Source organism: Triticum aestivum, chromosome 7B (assembly GCF_018294505.1).
Source record: "Triticum aestivum cultivar Chinese Spring chromosome 7B, IWGSC CS RefSeq v2.1, whole genome shotgun sequence".
In the NCBI taxonomy this organism is placed as follows: Eukaryota; Viridiplantae; Streptophyta; class Magnoliopsida; order Poales; family Poaceae; genus Triticum; species Triticum aestivum.
In genome coordinates this window covers 601,901,212-601,912,895 of record NC_057813.1, presented here as the reverse complement: position 1 = coordinate 601,912,895, position 11,684 = coordinate 601,901,212, and the positions used below count along the sequence as shown (strand labels likewise).

Here is an 11,684-nt window from a genome sequence, read left to right as displayed (position 1 = left end):
TATATATATATATGCATTTAAGAAGCAGCCTCATCATTTTTATAAAGATGGGTTGAACTGAATTCATTTCATTATATCCCTCAAACCAAACATTAAAACGTAACCATTCCATTCCATCAAATATCCCCAATCAAACACGGAAACGAAACCGACCCATTCCAGTAGAACGGAACCATGACATTCCATTCTATTTCGTTCTCGAACCAAACACACCCTAAACCTCCAAAAGAGGAGGTAAATGCACCATTGATTCTTGCACTAGCCACAAATGTTTAATTTGGTGCTCGCAATTGTAAAATACAAAGAACAAGTTTCAAAACTTGCTTTTCACGCGTAATACCATACCCTCCTCGTATGTAGATGTTAACTGTGCTGACATGGCACCGTATCCAAGTTTGTTGTCGTCTACTCTACCTACATGGCACGTGTGGTTCACACCTGCCAATAAAAGGTACTCCCTTCGTTGTTAAATATAAGTCTTTTTAGATATTTCACTATGGACTAGATACGAATCAAAATGAGTAAATCTACATTTTAAAATATGTCCATATACATTCATATGTAATTTGTAGTGAAATCTCTAAAAGGACTTACATTTATCGGAGGGAGTACAAATGAGTAGTAATTGCAATTGCAAACTTGGTTCCGGATGGGCTTCACCTGTAAGAGAGTAGTACAAGTGAAATTGAAGTGAATTTTTTTTTCGAAACGGAGGCAAAAGTTTTGCCTCATCGATTAATTAAGAAGAAGAGAATTGCCCAGTTAATTAACAGTAAACCGGGCGAAAACCAATACAAACTGAGCACAAACGAACTACTCACACGACATGAAACCCCACAACCGCACACTCACACGGTATGAAACCCCACAACCGCACAGGCGGTCTGTCACACTTGCCGAATACACAACATCCACAAACCCAGAGGCACCTCCCAACCAGAAATGACAACCCAATCAAGCAGCCAAAGACGTCTTGCCTTTGGCGCCACTCTTGCGATTGCCCACCTTCTTTTGTTTGTTCCTTATTGGCGTCCCTGTTAGGAGGCAAGCAATCGACCTACCTAAACCAGGTCTAGCAACTTCAACACTGGCTAGCAAGTCACAAAGTTCCTTCGCGAAGAGAGCATTTGAATTTAGGGTAGGTGCCAACACAAGTGGCTCCGTGGTCATGCCACTCACAGGCATCACCTGCCCGATGGTCACAGACGAGGGAACGACGACAGCATCTAAAACTCCGCTCTCCATGACGTCGAGAGGTAGGCTGTTTGAAGCCTGATAAGGCTCCATGGGGGGTGGTGAGGACACCAAGTCCACCTCCGAAGCCTGGGGAGAGTCCAACTTGAGTTGCTCCATCGACAAAGGTGAAACAAGTTCCCCACTCAACATCTGTAGCTCGGGCATGATCTACAACACCGGAGACACTACCTCGAGGAGGCCACACCCTCGAAGTCCGGCAACACTTGGGGCGTCGAACTGGACCCAACACAGGGCGAGAAGCCCGAAGCACGAGGGAAGAAGCAGCCATAGAGATCCACATCTTTGTCGCCCTCGAAGTCAACGACAAGCTTTGGCAAAGGAGGCGACATAGGAGGGAGTGGCGCCTCGGCCATCGCAGGAGATAGCCTGCCCAGAGCAACCTCTGCACGCTCCAGAAGGCTCACAGCCCGCAGCAGCCATATGTGCATTGAATCAACCACATCACTCAGATGCTGAATCGCCTTCACAATCTGCAAGGAAGCCATGCCTTGCAGCTCAGAGCGTAGCAGCTCGGCTTGCGCAGTAAAGACAGACTGAAGCGCCACCTCGGCTGAGGCTGCAGAACCAGCAGAAGAAGAAACAACCGACGCCCAGGAGACACGTTGGATCGCCTTGGAGGGAAGCGTGGCATTAGATTGGGCTTGACATGAAGGTGGATGAAGATGATGAATGGTGTCGAGGCGGGACAATGATGAAGCAGTAGGGTTATCGAGCAAGCTGAGGGGACGCCAAGCGTTCCGACACTCACGGGCCCGATGGCCGTTCCCCAGGCAGTGAGAGCACCGAAAGGGATCCCTGCACTTCGCTGCACGGTGTCCGGTAACAAGACACCTGCAGCATCGATCATGGAGCCACGCAGGGATGGGCCGAGGGGACGAAGCCGGAGCTCGAGACGCCAGACGATGCGAACCATGTCGCGGCCGCACCTCCTGCCAACCCACGCAGGTAGCTGCCTCATGCTCAGCGCTCACCCCGCTGGAGCACTTGGTAGCCAACGGCGATTGCGGGAGCAGCTCAACACCATCCTCATCATCTTCATCATCATCGTCGTTGTCGAGGGAGCTCCACAAAGACTGCACCATACCCGCAGCCAAAGCATCATAAGCACCCGAGGCAGCCAGTGGCTTTCCAGCCCTCAGGTCGAAAGAGGGCCCAGTGACATGACCACCGTCTCCAGCAGCAACGACGGGCGATGCGGTAGGTGTTGGCGTCGCGAGGACCAGCTTGGAGCTTGCCGGCGACTCGGGCGTGGACGGAACCTCGCGTGAGACCAGTCGCCCCTGCACGGTCGGGTCAGCCTTGCGGGAGGCGAGGGAGGCCGCGGCTAGGCCTCGCGCAGATGGCGGCGGCAGACGGGCCAGGGCGACGCCGGCAGCAGGAGAGGCCGGGACGGCTCCCATCGTCGGAGCAGCAGGAGAGCGAGGCCCGCCCGAAGTTCGCCGCGAATCGGCCACGGGAGAAGAGACACGCGCGGGAGGAGGCGTCGGAGCCTGGCCGTCACGCGCAGAGCGAACGGAGGTCAAGGCAGAGCAGCAGCAACCGGATGAGGCCGCAGGACCGGAGGACTGCCGAGGAAGAAGCGGGCGGCGGCGGCGCGCGCCCACCCGCGAGCGCGAACGGAAGACGCCCATCTCCTCACATGAGGCACACAGCGGAGCAGGGGCACCGGATCTGGCCTCGGCGGCCGCTGGGGGAGGACGGCTAGAGCGGATCTGGCGCCGCGGGCGAACGCTCACCCGACGCAGGAGCTCCGCATCGCTTTCTAGTGTAATTTAGACTACAGGTACGCAACCATATTGAAGTGAAAATTTGTTGGGTTCAAACTGGCCACCTGGTGCTTTCGCACGCATGGGACTAACCACCATACCCGATCACAGTTGATATCTTAGTGGATAACCTCTCCATCCCAAAATAATTTTCGTGCCTTTAGTAGCATGGCACAGGACAACAAAATTTGCCATTCCAGGTGCCATATTTACCAAGGTTAAAAATCCTACCTCATATTTTTAACATTTGATATAAAAATTGTTCACATATTTAATAAAACATTAATGTAATTCTAATAAGTTTATATATTTAAATAAATGTTCATATAACTTTATAAAAATTCATGTTTTTGTGTAGTAAATAAAAGCATTCATGCTTTACAAAAATGTTTATGTTGTTTAAAAAAGGGTTCACATGTTTTCATAAAGTTTGTGTGTTTGCAAAGTTTTGAAATATTAAACAAAGATAAATACAAAAATGCCTGGAAAAATAAATACGAGCCTAGTGTGCCCCTAGGCTACAGATCCTCAAATGAATATTATTTACACTGTACAATCATTTTTGTAATTCAAAAATATTATTTTCATTATATGATTTTTTTTAAATACAGGAATATTTTTTAAAAATGTGAAAATTTTAAAGTAAATCATTTTTATTTTTACGTATATTATTTATTACTAGAAACGAATATTCTAACACAAGAATGATTTACATATTCGTATGTGGAAATGGGCCGTAGTGTTGGCCCATTTAAGCCTAGTTGACCTTCCTAGACATGTAACTTCATTGGGTACCCCTCAGAAAAACATTGTAACTCTCATTAGGTTCTTCTAAAAATAAAAGTAACCTCACTGGGTTTTTTTTTTCAGGAAACTTCATTGGGTTTAGTAGCTAGCGCAGGGGTCACAGTTGCGACGAGGTCGCCTGTTCTATGGACTCCTATTAGGGCATGTCCAATGCAACGCCAAACAGGCGCTTCAGCAATAATAGAAAAATAAATTTTATACATAGCGCCTGTGTGGAGTCCCATCCTCCAACGCCTGTACCTAAGCGCTTGCCCTCCCGTCAATTGATTTTGTGCGGCGAAAAGAACGGAGCGCTCGACACCTCGGCTGGCATCGACGCCAAAAAATTTCCTTCGATCGACTGGGATTCTAGTATAACTGCTAGGAAAGAAATCCTAGCGCCCTTTGTTAGCGCCCGCGTTGGAGATGCTCTTAACAGCCAACATTTTTTATGTTTTTTTAACACGATACAGACGCAAACGCTCGTATACACGCACATACACTCATCTCTATGAGCTCACACACGCAGACCCTACTTCATTAGTTTTTTTTTCATGTTAATAGTCGTTTCCACTCCGCTGCAAATATGTATTGTACGTGAAAGCCATGTTTTGAAACCAGTTCTCTGTGTTCTACAGAGAACCAAACTGAACATGCATGCTAAGAGCATCTCTAGCAGACCCCGTAAAATGCGGATCCGCATAAGTGGTCTGTAGTTCGCGGAAAAGTGTGTATGCAGGCCGGCGCGGGCGAGGTCAGACTCAAACCCCGCAAAACGGACCCGTAAGCATATTCACCGTGAATATATTTTTTTACGGGTCCGTTTGCGGGGTCTGCTCGGGCAACGCCGCGCCGACCCGCAAACCGAAAACCCCAATAAGCGCATTTGACAGTTATTCCGATAAATGAGTTCAAATTCAAACGCTAAAACATAGTTCACGCGCGAAATAAAAGCATTGTTTTGTTAGGACAAACGCAAAAGGACTTGCAAAAGCGGAGACCACGTCCGGCATCATCTTGGGCAATCTTCACTCCACGCCATCGAGTCCATGGAGATCATCGGAACCATCGAATCCATCTCCGGCGCTTGTTCCAACTCCCGCACCGAAATCATCTGCTGGTGCACTGAACGCATCGGCGACATTGGCTCCAAACCCCGCATCGAATCCACCTCCCACACTGTAACACGCACTGGCCGACGCAACCATTCTCCTCTTCAAGATTTCTCTTTTTGCCACCCTAGATCGACAGATCAGAAGACGGCGGCACGTTTGTGTCGTTTCCCCCTTGGGGGCGTCTTTCTTGGAGGTTGACGCGGGTTCGAGGGACCGGTGGACGACATCTTTGGTGGAGCGGTGCTTCATCATACACATGGATGGTGACAGATCTCGATGGCATGGCGCCCTGGAGATTAGGAGTCTGATGTGCGATGATGGACTCGCGCAAGAGGTCGAAGTTGTCTGGCGTCGTGGTGGCGTCGGCGGCAGCTAGACCGGGCAAGGTCGATGCAGTAGTACAGCTCTGAAAATGGATTGGTGGCAAGTGGCTGCGGCGGCCTCATACCCGGCAGGCGTCCTGGTTGAGGAGCACACCGGACTGGTGGGTGCCCATACCCGGCAGGCGTCCTGGTTGGGGCCTCAGGTCTTAGATGTTAGGTCTGGCTGCGATGTCTGTTTGGTTTTAGGCCTAGGCTATCAGCACCCCTTCATCAATTGGATAGGTGTAGCGACAGTTATTGCTTAGACGGTGGCTTTAGTTTTACTGTTGTATGACTTTGTAAGGTCATGTGAGAATAATTAATAAAGTGGTCGTATGCATCGTCCAGATGCAGAGGCCGGGAGTCCTCCTCCTTTTCTAAAAAAAATAAAAATATATCATGGCATTCTTTGGTGAGGTCGTCCATGTCATTGCGGTTCATTGTCATGATCTTGTTCTCTTCGGCGAGCAACATGGACGTGGTTTTGTTCTCAGCGGCACGTACTCTTCTCTCCTCAATGGCCACTTTGTGTAGCCCCTCCTTAAGCAATTGCCATTTCTCTTGCTTCTCCCGTGCCTTCTTCTCGGCCAACTCTTTCTTGGTCTCCAACGACTTCAATAACATCATCTCATTTGATTGCACCATGGCATCAATCTTCTCCCTCAAGCTCGACGCTTCGTGCTCTCTCTTCATTTTCTCCCTAGTCTTCTTGTCGCCATCGGGCTTGTTCAAGTTTCTTGGGCCATCCTCATCCTCATCTTCATCCATGTTTGTAAGTGAACCTCTCTTCGGTGGGGATTCTTTCTCTATCAACGCCCACTTGTCGCAATTCTTGAGCAACTCCCAACAATGCTCTAGTTTGAAAAATCTGCCTTCTGAAGCCTCCATGTCTTTGTATCTTTGTTGGGCAATTTTGTCCTACACAATTAGAATGATGCAATGTTTCATATGATGCAATCATTTTGAATGATGCAATGTGATGTGCACAACTTGAACAAAGGTAAAATGAACTTACATAGTCGGACTCCACGGTTCCACTTGGAGGTGCATTGCATACTTGCTCCAAGCAAGCTGCCCAACGGCTGCAAATGGGTTTGATCACGTCCCAACACCCTTGGAGCTACCGAAAGGTGCGTGGAGTCCTATTGGGATACTTTGCCATCATGCAGAAGTATTGATTTTCGATCATTTGCCAATACCTCTTGGCGGTTTGAGAAGTACACGTGCATGCATCAAGAGACACCGCACTCCATGCCTTGATCAAGATTTGATCTTCCAAGATCGTGTAGTTCTTCGATCTTTGTCTTTTTTCACTCTTTGCTTGTGATTTCTCATACGCCATCTCATCGATCTCCTCCAGTTCTTCTTCACCCCCATGATCATCCACGCCGCCCTCCGTTTCATTGTATTCAAATGCGGCGAATGGGGCCTCATCGATGTCAATGGCGTTGGTGTCCAACAAGTTCACTAACTCGGCAGTTGCATTTTTCGAACCACAGCTAATACGAACGACAACAAATCACGAGCTATCGCGAAAGCAAAGAATTTTTTCCATGACCGAAGGGTGAGTGGATGACCGAGTCATACCTTGCGCCCATTTCGTCGAACACATCGCCTCCGGTGGGAGCAGCACCGTTGAGCGGGATCGCCGGGGAACCACTTTCCGGGCTGGAGGGAGTGGATGAAGTAGCCGGCCGCTTTGTAGCCGGAATCTTCCTCCGCTTTGCGGCCGAGACCTTGGCGACCTTCGCCGCCGCCGGTGGGGATCGCGTAGCCGCGGTGGCGCCCGGAGCGCGGGGCCTGCCGGTGGGGGCAGCCGGGTTCCTGCCCTGCACGAGCACATTGCCCTAACGCTTGCGAGCAGCCGCGGTGGCGCCTTGGGCGACGGTGGGGCCAACATGGCCGGCGACGAGATCCGCCCGAGGGGATTAGGCGTGCGTGACCTCGACGGAGATGGGGGATATCAAGGTGTCATCCATGGCGGCGAAAGACCGTCGGGGAAGATGAGCCGGAGCAGGAGGTGGCGGGGGCAATGGTGGAGGGTGGGAGGAGCGGGAGCGGCCGCGCGGAAATGTCCCTCCCGCCCCGTAAAACTAGAGGTCGGGGAAGATCTTTTGCCGCGCCCCGCAAAAAAAATTCCGGGTCGGACACGGATGCGGAGTCCGTTCGAGCGGAATTTTACGCGCCGACCTGCATTTTGACGGTTATTTTGCGGGTCAGGGCCTTTTGCGGGGTCTGTTAGAGTTGCTCTAAGTACCACCACTAATGGTGTATATACCTCCTAAAAGAGACAGGGCTTTGGCGATGGCACTTGCACATAATCCAATTCGAGGAATTTCGCATGATGTAAATTACGGCACATGGTACAACCTCACGACAACAATGGGAGCAATGATATTGAGACCAAGCTCTTCCAAAACTTAGGATGAGCACAATTGCAATGATATTAAGAGCGCAAGTCCATCCTGGAGGAATTACAATGCCAAGTACTACTATTACATTTGATGTTCGCTGAGATATCAAGGCACGAGTGATCTGTAATGCATGAACATAAGTACTGACCCGTACTTGAGCATCGAATATGCTATGTATAATCTTAGTGCACTGTCAACTTACCAAAATGCAAACAATTTTCAGCCCAAGTATTTGAAGATCAAAGATCAATATTTCATGATGTAATACATGGTACAAACCTTGCAATAGCAATCGGGAGCAACGGCCTAAGATTAAGCTCTTCCCAGTCCTAGGATGCTCATAGCCTTGTACAATCAAAATAATCTGCTTCACTGCAAGCAGATCAATGCGAAGGCCCATGAACCCAGGTCCTCAAAGCAAATCAAATGTGATTGCTCATGTAAGCAGGATAAGATCAAATGTTAAGTCCACAGACCTAGCTGCTGCAAGAAAATCAAAAGGAGAACTTGAATCCTCCAGTGTTAGCGTCGACAGCAGAATCCCAGAATGCGACTTTCTTCTTCCGAGCAGCAGCCTTCTGCTGAGCTTCAACTTCAAGCTGACTAATCGTCCCGGGGTAAGCTGTGTCGATGGCGTTCCGGAACTTGTCGTGCAGGTTCACCCTGTCCTTGGTCCCTGATACAAGCTCACTTGCATTGGGCCTCTTGAGAAAGTCAAGAACATTCAACAGGTTCCTCCTGGACATTTCACACGGAAAGAAAGATAAACTGTTTTATTAACCTACATATCTTTCATGTAAATAGCACGTTACCACACATAAACAAGTTGCACTATGCTGAAATCATCCAGTTAATGAATTTTGCATATCTATTCAACCATGTAGCTGCCCCAGAAACGGAGATACTGAGCTAAAGGCAGGAGTCAGCTTAATCTTCCTTGGTTTAAACGCTAAACCTTAATCAATATTATGTGATTGTGAAGAAGGAAGGTTACGTGTATAAACTAGGAAACAAGGTTCTTAAACCAAAGAGAAATTCTTTCAGAAGATGAATATTTTTCTTAACTTGATCATAATTCGTAATTGACACAATAGCAACAACACCTGTATCTGATGATACTGAACTACTGAAGTGATATGCATAGAACTAAACTGAAGAATACACGGCCAGCACCCAGATTTCTGTCAACAAAAACGTAGTAATTTTCTAAAGCAACTAATATGGAGTTAGAAGCTTAGAACCTTGGTTTTGAATTGAATTTGTTTTCAGATTGGTGTTTCATGCAATTCTGGCTGTATACACTTAATTTGTTCAAGTGGCATGGAAATAAATAGTTCTCGGATTGTGTTCATACAGCCTTTGTAAACTAATATATAAGACTTTAGATCACTATAAGTAGTAGTACAGCCATTCACCCAGATCTCTGTCAACAAAACTGAAGAATACAAGGCCAATACCCAGATCTCTGTCAACAAAAATGTAGTAGTTTCTTTTAAGTAACAAATATAGAGTTAGAAACTTAGAACCTTGGTGCTGAATTGAATTCGTTTTGAGATTGGAATTTCTTGCAATCCTGGCTGTGTACACTTAATTTGTTCAAGTGGCATGTAGATAATAGTTTTGGGAATGTGTTCATCATACAAAAGGGACAAAATAGTACAGCCATTCTCCCTAGATGAAAGATACAGATTGCAGAAGCTTATGTAATTGCACTTCCTGATGGTTGCTTTGTATTTGTAAGTATAATAGGTAACAGATATGAAGTGAAAAAGAAAGAGAAACTGTATGCAATTTGATATCTAACCTGCTCACATAGTTCTGAGTGATGGCAATGGACTCCTCAAGATTGATAACCAAGTGCCACCATCCATTAGGCACAAATACAATCTCCCCGGCCCGGCATACACACTCAATTGGCCTCTTCTCCCAGGTCCTACAGGCTCCGTAGAAGTTCATGAACCACTCCATGATAGACACAGGGCTAGTGACCTCTGCCCCATCCGAACTTGGGTGCACGCCTGGTGGCGGCACCTCCGGCGGGAACATCACCCACTTCTTGGCCCCCTTGATCACAGCATTCCACGCCGATGTCGAGTTAGGGTCTACATGGAACGATGACCCTGATCCAGCCGGACCGATGATAACCCACCTGTAATCTGGCCTCTCCTCCCCGAGCACCTTGAACAGGTCCTCCTGGAAGTACACCGGCACCTCGTAGTCGCTCCCCATCTCCGGAACCTTGTCGGCGAATTTCGCGTCGAATAGGTACAATGGCCTCTCCTCCTCCGCATTGTCGGAGTACTGGAAGTACCTATCCAGAGGCATGCTCACCGGACCCACGGCGAACTCCTTGCCAGCTGAGACCTCCAGCAGATACTCCCTCGTCCATTTTTGCAACGCCGGCCAGGAATCAAGGCACCCCTCAAGCAGCACCGGCCAGTTTGGCTCCTCGTGCTCTGCGATGAATTTCTCCACGGATAAGCCACGGCGGCGGTCAATGGTGTCCCGCTCGAGCCACTCGGCCCGCATCTCCATGTTGGCACATAGCCAGCTCTGGAAGAGGTAGTCCGAGTAGAATCCACTGATCTCAAGGGCGCGCGGGGGGCGATGGGCGCGGCCAGACACGGCGGCGATGTAGGTAGCGCGCCACGAGCCGGCAAACGCGAAGTCGCCGCCGAGCTCGTCCAGGACGATGGCCCGCCAGAGCGGGTCGTGGGAGGAGATGACGTAGAGCGCCTTGGAGGCCGCGGAGAGCGCAGCGAGGTCGCGGGCGGGCAGGAGGCCGAGGACGTCGAGGAGGAGGTCGTCGGGGAGCTGGCGAAGCCCACCGAGGCCCGCGTCCCGGAGGTTGGCGCGCCCGGCGGCGGCGAGGAGGAGGTTCCCGAGCGGCTGGACGAGGCTGCCTCCTACGCCGCGCCCGGGCGCGGTGGACGCGGAGGCGGGGCTCTTCAGGTCAAAGGAGGCGTCTTCGCCTCCGGCGGCGAGGCTCGTCGACTCGCTGGTCTTCTTGGGGCGCTTCCCGCCGCGGCGCGTGGATTTGTGCTTGTGCTTCCGCTTGATGAGCGAGGGGCGGAGGGAGTGGAACGCGCTGGGCATGCTCGCTCGTACGGGCGGCGGCGGCGGCGGCGGCGGGAGGGGAGGAAAGGTAGAAGAGTGGTCGCGGTTAAGGTTTTGGAGATGTGCCCTTTTGTGAAGCAGATGGGCAATCGCACGGTTAGGGGCGCAGCTCGGTCATAAACGGACGCCTGTGAATCTGTGATCGAGTTGGTTCGTGAGGGTTGTTCATATGAAAATGCTGGTTTCTGACACCATGTCCCAATTATAGTCACTGATTTTGACATTTTATCTTTATATACTATTAAAGAATTATTTGATTCAAAGAATTTGCAAAGGAATTTAGGGGGATTTTGATCCTTACAGATTTTTTGTACATGGGTTGCTCGATTCGTAAGATTGCAAACCATATGAATTTTTCATTACATTCATTTGCACTAGATTTCATTGGTAATTTTTTATCCATCCAACCTCTTTCAACAATCATGTGTTTTTTCAATGTGCAATTGAAACATACTCACGATCTTATAGTATTAAAATGGCATGTGTGGGTAGTTGAATATGTAGGGAATACCTGCTCGTACCCCTACACTCGTAAGGAGACCCACAGGGCAGGGTTTCTTGTGCCTCCCGCCGGCGTCGCCGCCGGTCTACCTCGTCTCGCCTTAGGGTCATGGAGGTGCGGTGGATCCCGGCCCTTGTCGACGGGAGGGCTTCTTTTTTTAGCTTTGTTAGGGTTTGTGTCCTTTTCAAAGAGGTGTGGCCGCGACGACTCTCTAACATAGAATAAGGTTCTCGCGGACCAGTCTCTGTCACGGCGGTGCTTCTAGTGTCATCGGAGGGCGTGTGGAGATTTGTCTTCGATGGATCGTATGGGATTCGACCGACGTTTGTTTTTGGTGGATCCACGTGGATCCGATCTTCGTTCAT

At 49.5% G+C, this 11,684-nt stretch overlaps 1 protein-coding gene across 2 annotated transcripts; it reads right to left on the bottom strand.

Annotated features, from left to right (window-relative positions):
- Positions 1 to 7,931: 7,931 nt before the first annotated feature.
- On the bottom strand, positions 7,932 to 10,924 carry LOC123158926 (F-box protein At5g06550). Of its 2 annotated transcripts, XM_044576744.1 has the most exons (3): positions 9,505 to 10,924; positions 8,177 to 8,438; positions 7,932 to 8,072 (listed from the first exon to the last, which is right to left on the bottom strand). In XM_044576744.1, the coding sequence occupies exons 1-2, from the start codon at positions 10,794 to 10,796 to the stop codon at positions 8,195 to 8,197; spliced, it is 1,536 nt and encodes a 511-aa protein (XP_044432679.1). In that variant the 5' UTR covers positions 10,797 to 10,924; the 3' UTR covers positions 7,932 to 8,072; positions 8,177 to 8,194. The 2 variants fall into 2 exon arrangements, with proteins under 2 accessions (XP_044432679.1, XP_044432678.1); XM_044576743.1 differs by having other exon boundaries at positions 7,932 to 8,438.
- Between the last annotated feature and the right edge of the window lie 760 nt (positions 10,925 to 11,684).

What these genes read in the sequence shown, in the direction of transcription:
- LOC123158926 (XM_044576743.1), bottom strand. Translation starts at nt 10,796, where the DNA reads ATGCCCAGCGCGTTCCACTCCCTCCGCCCCTCGCTCATCAAGCGGAAG. An exon ending in ACTCAGAACTATGTGAGCAG is followed by an intron (nt 8,439 to 9,504) that starts GTTAGATATCAA and finishes TGAAATGTCCAG; the next exon opens with GAGGAACCTGTTGAATGTTC.